General features: G+C 45.4%; 1 protein-coding gene across 1 annotated transcript in view; it reads right to left on the bottom strand.

The window, feature by feature from the left end:
- The window catches only part of COLEC12 (collectin subfamily member 12), a 207038-nt gene that overhangs the window by 25046 nt on the left and 165545 nt on the right, over positions 1-16447 (bottom strand). Inside the window, exons 5-7 of the mRNA XM_024580580.4 lie at positions 14903-15949; positions 1240-1728; positions 145-281 (exon numbers count right to left, since the gene is read on the bottom strand). Coding sequence (XP_024436348.2) covers positions 145-281; positions 1240-1728; positions 14903-15949 — 1673 coding nt within the window. The remainder of the gene's footprint in view (positions 1-144; positions 282-1239; positions 1729-14902; positions 15950-16447) is intronic.

The raw sequence follows: 16447 nt of genomic DNA, 5'->3' as shown, positions 1-16447 counted from the left end.
CCCAAATCGCCAAAATGCAGCCTTCTGTGTTTATATGACCATGAATTCTTGACATCTTTGACTCCCTAGTAAGCATGCAATTTCCAGATGTAAACTATCCCTAAATTACAGTTTTCCCCAACTCTAAGTATGCTACAAGCATACCTGTTCCTCTCTTGTGTTTATGAAGACGAGATGTGAAGACTTGTCTTCACAGAAAAGTTTCGCATCCTCAAAAATTTCTTTCTCAACCGAAAAATAGTAGCATTTGTCTGTGAAGTTCTTCCAGTGAGGCGGGCAGCCTAGGAATGTGAAGGTTTGCAACACTGATTAAAAACAAACACGAAAAGCACCATGCCTTCTCCAGCTATGTTTATGAGGCCACAGCCACAACCCCGTTTCCCCCGCAGGCCAGGAGCAGCCCCCGTGTCCATGTGTGGAGCCCATGACTGACATTCAGGGACATGCTGGGAGCAAGGACAGTGCAGGGAAGTGGACTGCAGAGGACACAGTAGTTAAAACTACATAATCTGGAAAATATCTGCTCTGGGTCTTTGTTCCTCTACATCTGGATGAGTCTTTACAGTGACAGAAATAATAGAAACAACAACAAAATGCAGAGCAGGCACAGATGCTCAGTGTCAGTCTGGAGTCACAGGGAACCTGTAGACTGGAGGGAGAACCCAGAACCCGATCAGGCTCACAGACGGCAAAGGTGACCCAAGTTGTACTGAAGGAAATCAAGTGGAATCGGGAGTCGGCTGGAATCAGGTGTGGGTCCAAGGAGGGAGAAATAGGCTTGGTTGCAAACCCAGCATTGAGGGTTTTACCAAAGGTTTATTTCTGAAAAGACTAGATGTTTCCATGATACCTTTTCAAAAAAAATGAAATCTGGGCTTCAGTAACAGAAAGTGCCACCTGCATGTTAACTGAGGGACATCTCTCCCCAGGTGAAGGGCACAAAGTGGGACTGGAAGGGTTGGGAGTGGCCATCCTTAGACTTTCACGAAGGGAACGTCTGGGGATGTGTTTGCCCCTGAGGGCCAGGCTCAGCTAAATAAACAAGGGCTACAGAACCTGATTATGTTTAGAGAGAAACGCATGTGCCTGAGTGATGCTGCCTCCCCTTTGTGAGGCCTCTGCTACCAAATGGGGTGTAGGGAGAAGCCTGGAGCTGCACACCGGGGCCCAGCCCAGCCACAAGCACACACACCAGCCCTGTCCCCTGGTGCCAGGGAGGGAGAGATGGCCCAGACTTACCATTGGCCTCAGGTGCTGTGGTTGGCTCGTTCTGCAGGGCCAGGGGCACTGCTGCTCCTGATGGGCCTGGGGGACCTGGAGGGCCCTTGGGGCCAGGCATGCCTGGCACCCCAGGCAAGCCCGGCAGCCCCCGTGGTCCAGGCACCCCAGGCTCCCCCACAGTGCCCTGTAGTCCCTGGAAGCCAGGAGGGCCCTGGGGGCCAGGGAGTCCATCCTTGCCTGGGGGGCCTAGGGGGCCTGGGTCCCCACTGGGACCTTGAGGGCCGGGCTTCCCTGGGGACCCGCGGGAGCCTTTGGCACCCTGAGAGCCTTTGGAGCCTTTGCCACCTCGCTCTCCAGGGGGACCAATTGGCCCAATTGGACCCCTCTCACCGGCGGGGCCAGACGGCCCAGGCTCCCCCTTTTCTCCTTTCTGTCCCTTGTTGCCAGTGGGACCAGGGGGGCCCTGCTGTCCTCTGTCACCTTTCGGACCCCTGGGACCAGGAGGACCTAAAACATAAAAATATAAAAGGTACAACATGAAATCCATTATGGTAATAGTTAAAACTATCTTATAAAACTTCCAACTTAAAAACATCTAGACATACAAGATATATACATTAAGGCTTGCTGTTTTACCATACTACTATCGACAGTATTTTTCTCTTTAACAAAAATGTTTCTTTACTAAGCTCACCCCGCCTCCTCCGAGCATGGAGAGTAGATCCTAACGGCACACGACTTTCTAGCACCCACTGATGTTTTAAGGGGAGGGACAGCTTCGTGTTGACAATGCAGCAGCATGATGCACACCCCTGACTTGGGTTCTCCGACTCAACCGGGACCGTCTTGTCGCCAGCAAAAACTGTGCAGGTTGGGATCAAGATTCCCTCCTGCTTATTTCCTCTTTTTTTCCCACTTATTTGAAAAATATTATTTGCTTTTATTTTTTTCCATTACCATTTATCCCCCCATACCCTCTTCCACCTCCACCCCCCCCCCCCGCCAATCACCATACTGTTGTCTGTGTTCATCAGTTCTATCTCTTTTTCTTTTTTTGCTTGATCCCTCTACACTCCAACCCTCCCCCCAGCTAGCAGCCTGCTCTCCATCTAGGAGTCTTAATGACCTGTTATATGACAAGCACCATATAAGGTATTGTGGGAATACCTCAAGAGTTGAATTAGACCAAAAAAAAAAAAAAAAAAAAGGCAACCAAATGGTGAGAGGCACTGTCCTGCTAACCACGCCAGAGAGGCCTTTTCCTCTGTTACGTCCCTCCTGGCATTCCTGTCCCCTCCATCAGTGCTGCGGGGACACTACTGTCCTTACGGCTGAGCCTCGTTCATAGTTCATGGGACAAGCTCACAGGGACTGGAGGTCTTGGTAGGAAAGTGCTCTGTGGGCCAGGGCTGGGGAGGATTAGTTTCACTTCTTCCAGTTTGTTAGTCTAATAATGCAAATAGGGAGGGTGGTGGGCCAGAGGAAAAATTAGGTGGACCATTGAATTGGCAGGGGAGAAAAAAAAGACACCATTTTCCGCCAAAAAAGGAACCAGCAGTTCTCCTGGAGAAAGGCGGGGGGCAGGGTGGGGAGGAAATATCCGCTCATCTCTGCTCAGCCCACGAAGCAGCTCACTTACCAGTACTGTTTTCTTTAAGTTCTCAAGGCTGAAAGGGAACTTCACACAAATATACCACAACCAGGATCTGAACAGTGAATGACAGTTTGCGAGGTACTTTCACATCCTTTACGTCACCTGACCTTTGTCTATAACAAAGCACATTTGTCATAGACTCCCATAGCACATTTGCGGACATCCAGGGCTGGAGATGCCAAGCTCTTTGTTCAAAGCAAGGTTACTTAGCTCCTCAAGACAGACAGACCTGAGCAGCTAAGCACTTTACCTAGTGGGATATGATACGGGCAACCCTAATCAAGTAGTGGAGCTGGGACAGGAATTCAGGTTTTCTCACGTTGAAATGAATGTGTCTTGGAGGACAAGGTTCTCAAATATTCTCCCCAGAACGTTACAGTTTCTGAGACCTCACTAATCTACATGAAGGAGTGAGAGAGGCCCACACTCTTTCTAGCTACAGAAGCAGAAAGCCTTTCAGTCTGGAAGGGTAGAGGTGCCAGGGACCTGAAGGGTGGGTAAGCCTCCCCACCCTAAGTTTTCTCTGTCCCCTACACCACCACGCTGCCACCAGCTGGTCAGTACAGAACTGTGAAGCAGCCCTTCCCATCTCTGTAGGGTGTTCCCTCCGCCCCCCTCCTGCCCTAGGCCCTGATGGACAACACGGTACCCTCATGCTGTCCAGGGCCCCCAGTCCAACCCACCCGTGCTGCTCTCCTTCAGCAGCACCTGGGCTCTGGACTCAGCTTTCCTTATTTAAAGCTACCATGATGTCACTTGCGGATTTACTGGCAGGTGCCTCTGCTAAGCTGTAAGAGTTTTTTGCTAATGGCTAGGATAAGCTTCAAATCATTCCTTCTGGGACTTTCTGCTCCTTAAGTGGGAGACTTTAGGAGACTTTGGGATGAAGCACCCTGTCCTTGAACTGAACTAATTGGCTTCTGCCCACCAGCTCCTGTCACCTCCTTATCATCAGCTCTTCTAGGCTCTGGGTCCTTATTTCCATCTTATAGTCAGATGGTCCATTTTCTCTGGGATGTCCTGCCAGCACCTCTGACTTGGCATGTTTAAGTCCTCCTTCCATCAGTTCTTATCCCACTACGTCCTTTCCATTACTTGGCAGGACCCTAGTGTGGGTGTTCTCTCTCTTCCTCACTCCTGCCTCTCTCTTTTTGGTAAATGTTTATGGTCACCTCTTAATTACTCTTCCTACCTCTGATTCCTGTCCATTCATTTACTCCACTCTGCATTTTCCCACATTTGTCTTCCTTACACACAGTTCTGATCTCCACTTGGTCCAGCATATTCAGCCCCTACTTGATCATCTGGTATCAAAGGCTTCCTTGACCTGGTCTCACTGTTGATTCCATTTCATCTCTGGACATTTGCAAATCTCTTATCTTAGAACTTCCTCTCCCTATAGGCATCTGGAAAATTCATGTTCACCCACCACATAATCCTCCCAGGTCACTCCAGATGGAAGCTTTTCCTCCTTAAGTGTTTATCACATCAATGCACATTACAGGTCAAAATACCCAGCACACTAATGCCAACATTTTGGGCCTCAGGATGGATGAGAAGGGGAAAGGTTTTGGGGGAATGGTGACCTGCTTGGTGTCTCTCATTTATTCTAAGAAGTACAGCTCCATTCAGTCTACATGTAAGGCTGATCCTGGCTGCCACTGTAGAATGAGTGAGCACGGGACATTTGTCTTTCTTGACTCTACCCACACTTAAAAACTGATCCAGATTCATCCTCAGAGGTTTTTTTGTTTTTTTTCTGTTTAACCTGAGGAGGCTCATTTAAATAGCCTAAGGCATTTAGTAAAGATTGAGGTGGTGGGTTTTCACTGTTAGATCTACCTCCTTTAAAAAGGAAACTTAGGCCCTGGCTGGGTAGCTAAGTTGGTTAGCGTGTCATCCCAATACGCCAAGGTTGCAGGTTTGATGTCCAGTCAGGGAGGGCACATACAAGAATCAACCAATGAATGCATAGGTGGAACAACAAATTGATCTCTCTCTCTCTCCCTCTCTCAAAATCAATACATTTTTAAAAAGTAATTTAGGAGAACCAAGATGGCGGTGTAGGTAGACACACTGCGCCTCCTCGCACAACCAGAACTGACAGAATATCGAAAGGCAAGGAAGTCCGACACCAAGGAAATAAAAAATAAACATTCATCCAGACTGGTAGGAGGGGCAGAGACAGGCACTGGGGCGGAGAGGACTCATGTGGCTGTGGCGGGACAGAGACTGGCGAGTGTGGGACTAACGGGGCAGGCAGTCTGACCACTAGCAGACCCTGTGGCCCTACATTTGCGCACAGAGAAACCAAGAGGGCCGGACTCAGAGAGGTGGAGAACGGGGCAGGCAGAGCAGTGGGTGGCACCCCGAGGCCCCACACTCGCGCACAGGAAACCAGGACAAACGGCGGGGAGCGAGGCAGACCTTGTAACCCACGGCTCTGGCACAGGGAAATAAAGCCTCAAACCTCTGATTGAAAGCGCCTGTGGGGGTTGGGGCGGCAGCGGGAGAGACTCCCAGCCTCACAGGAGAGGTCGTTGGAGAGACCCATAGGGGCCTAGGGTGTGCACAAGCCCACCCACTTGGGAACCAGCACCAGAGGGGCCCAGTTTGATTGTGGGTAGTGGAGGGAGTGACTCAGATCCGGCAGAGTGGAGCGGGCGCCATTGCTCCCTCTCGGCCCCTCCCCCACGTATAGCGTCACAGCGCAGCGACCAGCGTTAGCCCGCCCTGGTGAACACCTAAGGCTCCGCCCCTTAAAGTAACAGATGCGCCAAGACAAAAAAAAAAAAAAAAAAAAAAGGCCCAAATGACAGAACACTTCAAAGCTCCAGAAAAAATACAACTAAGCGAAGAAGAGATAGCCAACCTATCGGATGCACAGTTCAAAACACTGGTTATTAAGACGCCACAGAATTGGTTGAATTTGGTCGAAAACTAGATGAAAAAATTAAGCCTATGCTAAGAGAAACAAAGGAAAATGTACTGGGAACCAATAGTAATGCGAAGGAAACTGGGACTCAAATCAACGGTGTGGACCAGAAGGAAGAAAGAAACATCCAACAAGAAAAGAATGAAGAAACAAGAATTCGGAAAAGTGAGGAGAGGCTTAGGAACCTCCAGGACATCTTTAAACATTCCAACATCCGAATTATAGGAGTGCCAGAAGGAGAAGAGGAAGAACAAAAAATTGAAAACTTATTTGAACAAATAATGAAGGAAAACTTCCCTAATCTGGCAAAGGAAATAGACTTCCAGGAAGTCCAGGAAGCTCAGAGAGTCCCAAAGAAGCTGGACCCAAGGAGGAACACACCAAGGCACATCATGATTACATTACCCAAGATGAAACAGAAGGAGAGAATCTTAGAAGCAGCAAGAGAAAAGAACACAGTTACCTACAAAGGACTTCCCATAAGACTGTCTGCTGATTTCTCAAAAGAGACCTTACAGGCAAGAAGGGGCTGGCAAGAAGTATTCCAAGTCATGAAAGGCAAGGACCTACATCCAAGATTGCTCTATCCAGCAAAGCTATCATTTAGAATGGAAGGGCAGATAAAGTGCTTCTCAGATAAGGTCAAGTTCAAGGAGTTCATCATCACCAAGCCATTATTATATGAAATGTTAAAGGGACTTATCTAAGAAAAAGAAGATAAAAAATATGAACAGTAAAAATGACAGCAAACTCACAGTTATTAACAACCACACCTAAAACAAAAACAAAAGCAAACTAAGCCAACAACTAGAACAGGAACAGAACCACAGAAATGGAGCTGACATGGAGGGTTATCAACAGGGGAGTAGGAGGGGGAGAGAGGGGGGAAAGGTACAGAGAACAAGTAGCATAGATGATAGGTGAAAAATAGACAGGGGGAGGGTAAGAATAGTGTAGGAAATGTAGAAGCCAAAGAACTTATAAGTATCACCCATGGACATGAACTATAGGGGGGGAATGTGGGAGGGAGGGGGTGGGCAGGATGGAGTGGAGTGAGGGGGGGAAATGGGACAACTGTAATAGCATAATCAATAAATCTATTTAAAAAATTTAAAAAAAAAGTAATTTAGTTCCTTTGTGTATTTAAGAAAATAGTGCCGTGGAGATTAACAGGGGGAAGTTGGCATGTGTGTTCCCCCAAAATGGATGCAGCATAATGGAAGGGTCTAGTGAAACAATACTGACAAGATATCAAAACAAAACAAAACAAAACTCTTAATTTACTTAGAGTAACAGCAAAAATAAAAGTAGCCTATCTTCTCAACAATTTCTGTTTTATGTTCTATGTTTAACCTTAAGAAATCCAAATAATGAAAAAGGTCTGTTGGCAAACTCAAGTGCTTTAGAAATTTTTTATCTTTAATCTATGAGTTTTGCCAATAATCAGTGTTTCTCATTCACTCACATCTGGGGTTGGTGTTATATTTGCAAGTTATGGGAAATTAGTTTACCTGTGCGAGTGAAACAGTGACTGTTCAGAGGCTCGTCTCCCTGGTCTGGCAGACCGATGTGGCAGGGAGCTGTATTTCTCTCAGCCCAGCCTCCTCTGGTTTCTGACAGAGTCTCAAGGACACATAACTCTCTTACTCTCCTGACATGAAACCAAGACCTCCCTTACCTGGGTGACAGCTTTTCATTAGTCTTCATTTGTTTCTGGGGAAGGGTAGTTTATGGTGTTCAGCTATTTCCCTCTGAACTGGAAGTGCTTCTTGAATGTCTCCACTCACTCCACATAGAAGTTACGGCTTAGTTTAAGAATGGCATAAAATGTGGATCCCACAGTCAACAGATACTAATTTCCAGATCTTGTGAAGGAAGGGAATAGATATTGGGAGAAGATACAAGTTTTTGCCTTTCATAAAGGTTTAAGATCATTCTTGTGATGGATTTTCAGCTGGGCTAGCATAAAAACTGATTTTTTCATATGAAGCACTATATCCATCACAAATAGGCCATCTGTCTCTCTAAGATAAGGTTTAATATTTATGGTTGTGGATAAAGACCTAGCACGAACAGTTACCAGTATCTTCATCCACAGCTGTCCCAGTCTTGGGAAACCATCAGGGAGCTAGAATAGGAAGCTGGCTCTCTGCCTTCAGATGCTGGGCCAGGTGTCCCATATATAAGGGGAGTCCACCAGTCATATACTTTCCTCATTAAGACCATACTTTGTTCATTAAAATGTAAAAATTTGATATTTCTTTAAAAAAATCACTGAGAAAAAGAGGTAAAACCATGTTAAAAGTCAGCACTGGATCCCCATACAAAGTGGGTTATTAATGTCAGGGGTTTATCTTCCTCTAGGACCTGGGGCACTAGAGTCGTTTTATTAGCATCTGGATAGTCCCGGGCTTTTAGGTATTACTTGAGTCTTTTATTGGGTGGCTGTTGAAGTGAAAATAAAATGAAACAAAATATAAGCTACCTTTAATGCCTTAAAACTGAAAACATTGGGATAAATGACGTGGGGGTATTTATGAGCTTGTGCAGTAACCACCTGAATTCAGAGTTGAGAGAATGGTCACACCACATGTGCGGGCACATGTGACGTCCCATACAGAAGCAAATTTGAGATTTGCTGTCAAGGCCAGGTGGCAGGCTTCCTGGCTCAGGATCTGCAATGCCAGGATACCCACATTGCTGATAAAGCCATCAGAAGTTCCAGAAATGCCAGAATATGAACTCTGAGCAGCCTGTGTTTGCACTGCCAACAAAACCTCCTTGTGTTTCCTGAACTCCGGAGCTGGGAGCCTGGAACATGCAAATCCTCTAACCCAGCAGTTCAAAGGGGATGGAAGACATTAAATCACTGTGCTGTTTCTGCTTTGGCAACCAAACCGCAGGCCTTGAGAAGGGCTCAGCACCGTGTCCTACCCCTGAGATAACTTTCCAAGTTGTTTTCCAACAAGACTGCTGCTGCTTAACAGACGGTAGAGAAACCACTTTTGTTCTCAGTGCCATCCAAAATCTCAGACACTTGATTTTAGAACCATGAGTCGTAAGGTTGGAAGAACAGAGAAAAACAGTAATATAATCTGATGTATTTTTCTTCTCTAAAAATCTACTTTGACTGCAATTAATTAAACACCTACACCATGAAAAAGACATTCTGCTTCACTGAGGTGAAAAAGGAATGTACAAATTAAAAGGAAATTTAATAGATATTATTTGGCAATCATTCTGAAGCATAATTTGATTCTCGACCTCATTTTAAGACAGGCTTCTGGAAAATCATAGAAGCTCCCTGTCTATGAAGGAGGGATATTTAAACCACTGTTTCTCACCAACTGGCCAGTCTGCTTCTATGCCTCAAATGCCTGTTCTGCAGGATCCTCGGACAAGCAGTCTGCTTTGGGGAAGTGTATCAAGAGGGGATGGGGTCAGCAATGACAGGAGCTGAGGTGTCCTGCGTTATCCACTTTGCTTTGTCCCCTGTCCTGCATTTTCCTCTGTCCTTTCAGCCTTCTTGTGTGCCTTTCAAGGTCCAGCTCAAATGTCAATCCCTTACTGAAGCCTTACCCAATTGCTCTCCTGAAAATAAACTTTCTTGTATCTCCCTAATATGTCATCTGTTGTGAGTCTTCACAGGGCAGCAGAGTGCCATTGGAGGCATGGGTTTGGGAACTAGACCCAACTTTATAGCACAGTCTGCCATTTACTAGCTCCTTGACCTTGGGTCCGTTACTTAGGTGCTGTGTGCCTCAGTGCTCTCCCCTGCAATGGGGAGTGCTGCTAATTCTTACCTTAAAGAGATGCAACAATGAAAACAGACAATTTATCCAAGTGCTCAGCAGTGTGACTGGCATATTGCAGACACTCAATAAACATGGATTAAAAAAAATGAGTGAAAGCTAACTGTTGGCAATACCTGAGACTGATTCCAGCGCTGGGCACTAGCAAGTCAGCGGTAAGTACTTTGTGCCCAAATCAATCTTAACCCTGTCTGTATAATTTTATTCCTTCTGCACATAAAGCTGTTGTTTTCTACCGTGATGTATTGGTTGGTGCTACAGTAGAGGGAATCTCGGATAGGAACTGAACTTGGGTATGAATATTAGCTACTAACCCCTGCCAGGCACTGCATAGGTACTTTTTTTTTTTTTTACCTTATCTCATTAAGTCCTCATGACTCTAAAAGGTAGACACAGATGGGGAAACAGGCACAGAGAGGATGAGAAACTTGGTACTCGTATCCAGGTCCATCCGATTCCAGAGCTCTGTTCTCACCCCCTAAATCCCATGCCCCTTTGGGAAGATGAAAGGAATCCTCTGATTGTACTAGGAGGATGCAACTTACCCTCTCCTGAGCTCGCAGAGAAATAGCTCAGGATGTGAAGTGAACTTCCCACCCAAGAGTATGCATTATGAGGGATGAAGTCCTCTGGGTACATAATTAGGATAACAGTCTTTCAGTTACTTATAACAACACAACAGAACAAGTTAGGCTTTCTTAAACAGGGTTTTGGGTTCATGGATACAGAAATAATTGTCAAGATTCAACACGTAATTTAGTATCTATCTCTACATTATCATCTAGCTTTCATGTAATCAGTGAGCTTCAGCTTCCACTTCTTAATGAGGCAAATGTCTCACGTGGCTGAGCTGTACCATTAGCATCAGGGTTCTTCAAGGGCAAGTCACCAAGAACTTCCTGGAAAGCATCAGAGTGTTTCGAATAGTGCAGAGACAAACCCAACATAAGCCAGTGTTCATCCAACCTGCCTCCATCCTGCTTGATCCCATCTTTCCCTCATTCTCAGGGACTAGATCGGCTTAGAAAGAAAGAGGAAAGGCACTAGAGATGAAGTGTGGTAAGAAACACTTGCATTCAGAAATGGAGTTCTTTCCCTGTCGCTGGTTCTGTGGGAATGCCTGCTGGGCATTTCTGTCCTGGAGGAAGTTGAACAGATTGAATGGAAAGGGGGTTGCTTGGCTGGCTTGAGAAGTTTCTCAGGTCAACTCACAGAAAGTGCAGATGATGATGAGACCAAGGGTAAATGTAACATGGGAAAGCATATGTGAAAAAGAAAATATCATTCAGAAACCAAGCTCTGAGATATTTCAGAATCACTGAGTCAGAAACCTCACTTTTTTATAATCCTCACACGAGGACATTTTTTTATTGCTCTTAGAGAGGGCGGGGAGAGAAGGAGGGGGTGGACAGACAGAAACACTAATGCGAGAGAGAAACATCAGCTGATGGCCTTCCTGCACACACCTGACAGGAGGCTAGAACCCATGCCTTTCAGTCTATGGACGACACTCTAACCCAACGGAGCCGCACCAGCCAGGGCAGAAACCTCATTCTAACAGACATCGCCAACTTAACTTGTCCAAGTGGACCTCTCTTTTTTTGCACCTCCTGGGTCTTTACCACCATGTACTTGGTTGCTCAAACCAAAACCAGAGGAGACATCGTGTTCTCTTTTTCCCTTAGACCCCACAGCTAATTAAGCCATACACACCAGCCCCTGACCCTGTGTTACAACACACAAGTGCCTCTTGGCTGTTCCTTTGGACTTGGGACACTGTGGGTAGGGACTTCCAGGGTCCTAGGCACCAAATAGTGTCAAGAACAGGTTGGTGTGGGCTCTGAACACTCCAAGCCCCTTGAGCCAGTTCAGGCCTTTTACAGCAGGGCCCTGTTGTCTCTGGGGGGAGGGTAGGGCTGCCCTTGAGTCTACCTCCAAGTCTCCTCTGGAATGAGGACACCTGCATCTTTCACCTCCACTTCTGCCATCCCATTCCAAGTCACCCATATCTGGTCCACAGCCTCACTGGACCGCTGCCTCCACACTTGCTCCACCATAATCTACTTTGCCTCTAGCCTTGCAACACACTTAAAACTATAAGTCAGGTCATGTCACCACCTTGCTTAAAACCTCCCCCTCACTTAGAATGAATTCCCAACTCCCCACCACACAGACTTTTGCAGGGGCAGCCAGGGACAGGGAGCAGGGACATGCATTCTCAGTGAATATCAGTGGGGTTAGCAGCATGGGCTTTGGCACCAGGCAGTCTGGGCTCAGATCCTGTTTAGTATTAGCTCCTTACTATTTCTATAAACTTGAGCAAGCCCCTTGAACCTCTCTAAGCCTTAGGTTCCTCATCTATAAACTGGTGATGATTTTATAAGTATCTGCCTTATAGAGTTGTTGTCAAGACTCACTGGAATGGTTTGTGAATAGCACTCAATGTACTCACAATTAATATTATCTGATAGAAATAATCAGAATAATGGAAGCATTAACTAATTTAAAGCTAGGGTCTGACTCTTCAACTATGAGCTTTCATACACTTGCTTAGCTGACAAGTCATGCTATCTGTAAACTAAGTATGTCAGAAGTTTCCTTGTAGAAGACAAGGTAACAATCAAACTAATGGAACCATAAAATTATGAAATTTATAGTTAAAATATATCCAGAATACCATGACAGGACTGTCTAATGTTTTATAATCTCAAGAGACATTTAGAAAGCTCTTATTTTATGAGATTGCACATCTGCTGATATCTGCTCTCATTCTGAATTTAGGTTGAGAGAGAACAGAAAAACAAATAGATCAAGCCCTGAAGAATTTTCCTATCATTTGAAAGACTACCCCTTACTCAGAATACCTCCCACCTACAATACTCCTGACTTGCAATTGTCCAGCCCCTCTAGAGTTGGGGCACCCCCCATTGCTCAGGGAAACCATTATATTTTCAGGCAACGCCAATTTTGATAAGGAACGTCATATAAAACCAACACTTATCTTCCTTTGGTAAATACCCACTAGTCTTTGTTTCACCCCCTGGAGCTTCTCAGAAGACATTTAAAATCTCCGCCACACGAGAGCCTTTTACATCATTCAGGCAGCTGCTTTGCTCCGGATTAAGCAATCTCTCCTATAGGTTAAAGTTTCCAGGTCCTTCAATCCTTCCTCACAGCACATGTTCCTTTTCTAAGGCTCACATTAGCTTCCCTGGTAAACACATTTAGTTGCTTACTGTCAGCTAAAACCCCCATGCTTTTCAGGCATACTTCCTCTAAGGCTTGGAGGAAGCCATGCTTGCCCATTAACATTTATGTTTGGTCTTTTCAATCTAAAAGCAGGACTTTGCACATGTTCCCTATCTCATCTTGTTGGCATCGTTTTACTGTTCCAGCCTCTCCAGGTCATTCTGCATTATGATTCTGTCATTCATTAGTTAGTGTATACAGTTTCATGTCACACAAGTACTGGATTCCCAGGTCATCCATATCCTCACGCTAGCCACCGACAACGCTGTTGAACAGGACCCTGCCATCTGCCATCCAGACCTGCCTCCAGGTGCACAGGGGCTCATTAACTACCACTCTCTATCCTCACTCACCAGTGTGGCGGACACACCCTAGGTGACCCCAATGACTCATGCCCTTGTGCAATCCCTCCCCCTTGAGTGTGGAACCTGTGACTTACTTCTAATCAACAGAATATGGCAAAGGTGATGGGGTGTCACTCCCTTGACTAGGTTACATTATGTAGGATTCCATCTTAGCAGGTGAGAGGGAGGGAGACTCTGTGGCTGGCTTTGAAGAAACTGCAATGTTTTGAGGTGGTCACATGGAATGTGGGTGGCGTCTAGGAGCTGAGAGCAGTCTCCGGCAGGCAGTGAAAAAGAAAACAGGAACCTCCATCTTACAGTCCCAAGGAGATAAATTCTGCCAAGAACCTGAGGGAGTGTGGAAATGGATCTCTCTCCAGTCAAACCTCATCTGAAAGCATAGCCCCTCAGTGAGACTGCAGCCTGGTGAGACCCTGAGGAAATGACCCACCTCGGATTTCTTATCTGAGATAAGAAATGGGTGCTATAAACTGTAGAGTTAGTAGCAATTTGCTATGGAGCACAGAAAACCAATACAACCAATAAATCCATCTAACTGTGCTATAATCCAGCAACTTTTTCTCCATCTTGTTCTTTTCCTTCTTTTTTCTGTTTTTAGAGGTAGAAGAAGTAAGCCATAGAAGAAATGGGCTCAAGAAACAAGTTACAGAGGCAAAAGCAGGGCCCTTGGAGCTTAGGAGAAAGAGAGAATCAAGGAAAACGTACCGGGCGGAAGAGAGTGGGGAAAGGCCCAGAGCTTCTCCACAGAGAGCTGCGCCCCTAACTCGGTATCACTGTCAAATGCCTTGGTGAAATCCGGACATGCTGTTTTTCATTCTACTAAGTTAATCAATCTAATAAGTCTGTAAATGTGAAGAAATATTAGTTTTACCTACTTTCTCAGTGATCTGATTATGGTGATCTCTGCTTCCCTGAAAGCTCACAAATTATTCTCTTAATAATCTATTCTCAGATCTTCCTTAGGATGGCCTCCCATTCATATTCACGACACTCGGAAACAGGAGTCTCTCAGTGGTAACTCTGTGACCTAACAGAATTTATCTTGCTTCCAAAAAAAGCCCGATTTTTAATGGTCCTGAAATAGCCAGGCACTGAGAAAATTCAAATTAACCACTCCTTCATTCAACAAATATGTAATGGAGCACCTTTGAGTGCTACCCACAAGCTCTCAGTCACACCTCTTCTCAACACATGGAACTTAATTCCACTCCCCCTTGAGAGTCGGTGGGACTGAGTCACTCGTTTCTAAGGAACAGGATATGGTAGAAGGGATGGTATGTGACGTCTGAGGCTGGATGATAAAAAAGCATTGTGGCTTTTTTCTTGCTCTTTCTCTTGGATCACTTGCTCTGGAGGCAGCTAGCTGCCATGTTGTGAGGGCACTCAAGCAGTTTCACAGGGTGAGGACCAGAGGCCTCCTGCCAAGAGTCATGCAAATGAGCCATCTTGGAAGCAGGTCCCTCAGGCCTAGATCTGGCCCAGATCTTGACTACAGCCTCATGAGAGATACTGAGCCAGAACCACCCAGCTAAGCTGCTCCTGAATTCTTGAACTTCAGAAACTATAAGAAAATGAATGGTCATTGTTTTAAATTGCCAAGTTTCAGGTAATCGGTTATACAGCAGTTGCTAACTAATACAAACATAAATTCAGAATTTTCACTCACCTTGTAGGATTGTAAAATTCTTGATGAGCTGACCATGCTTGGAGTCCACCAGCTTCATTTCTTCCATAATCACTGATAAGTTTGCTACTTCGGTGTCTAGTCTCGACCTCATCATATCTTGTTGCATCCTGAGAGAAACAGAATCCAAACGGATATTGGCCAGTGTGTTATTCAAGGAGGTCAGGTCATCCGTGTGTTTGGTCAGGGTATCTGTGCAAGTGGTCCTGACTTCGTTCAGATTGCTGGTCAGCGTCCGCAGGTGATGGGCTGTGTAACTGATGTTGCTAATGATGTTTACAATATCTGTCTCGAAGACCTGGAAGCGTTCCTCCAGCTGGCTGAACTTGATGGCTGTTCTGTTCTCCACGTCCTTGTGTATGTCCTGCAGGTCTTTCAGGTTTTGCTCATTGGCTTGTGAGGCTGTGGTGATGTTGTCCATCTGACCTGTGAATGAGCTGAGCTGGTTGTTCATATCCTCCAGGGTGTCATTATTGGCTTTGGCCAAGGCAGAGTTATTGGCAGCCAGCGTCTGCAAGCTCTGGACTTTCTCCTTCAGCCAATCAGTGTCTTTCTTGGCTTGGAGGAAAACCTGCTGCAGATTTTGGAAGTCGTTCTTGATTCGTTGGATAGCCTGGCTCGTGTCATCCACAGACCGCTGCAGGTTAGTGATGAGGTTCCTCTGCTGCACCTGGGTCAGGTTCAGGTTGTTGAGGTTCATAATGACCACATTATGAGAATACATTTGGCTCTGCAGATTGCCCTGCAGCACGCTGGTGTCTTGCTGCAGATTCGTGACATAGCCATTATATGCCTGGAGGGTTTTGTTTACAGTGCTGATGAAGAAAGAGTTATTCTCCAAAGTTTCCTTCAGTTGGCTCTGCTTGTCCACCAGTGCATCTCCACTTGCCTGCAACTTCTCCAGCGTATCTTTGTTCTTGCTGGTCTTTTCTGTAATCTCGCGAAGTTGTTGTCTAAGATCCAGAATGTCTGACCTGAAGGTGGAGAGTTCTGAATTGGTGCTTATAGCTTTCTTCCCAGTTTGGTCCCCTGGAATAGGATATGTTTGTTACTTAACCTGGTGGTATGGTGTTCAGGTGATGTCAAAGATCCCAAAGACTTAACTAGTATGTCCTGTATTTTAGATGTAAAATCTGTTTTACAGACTGCTTTGCATTAGTAAAATCCACAGGTCTATTTTTAAATTAAATTTATTGGGGCAATACTGGTTAATATAATTATATGGATTTTAAGTGTAATTACATATATATTGAAACTGGATCCTGGGGAACGGGAAAGGGTGCGGAGTACCAGAAGTAACTCCTTTTCTCAAAGAGGGAATGAGTATTTACCTGATTCTAGAGCACCAGGCAGGATATCAAGAAGGGAATAACCTATTGTTTGTTAAATTCACCTTTTTAAAAAATGAAAACAAAAACCAAAGGATAGGTTATTTTTAAAATTAACCTCTACAATTCTTCTATGCAGGTTAAAATAATTCAAATAAAAATTTACTGAGCATTTTATAAATGAGCTTTTAATAAAGGG

This window comes from Desmodus rotundus, chromosome 10 (genome assembly GCF_022682495.2).
Source record: "Desmodus rotundus isolate HL8 chromosome 10, HLdesRot8A.1, whole genome shotgun sequence".
NCBI classification, from domain to species: domain Eukaryota; kingdom Metazoa; phylum Chordata; class Mammalia; order Chiroptera; family Phyllostomidae; genus Desmodus; species Desmodus rotundus.
Note: the sequence above shows the minus strand (reverse complement) of the source record. Positions and strands in the feature narration are given on the sequence as shown.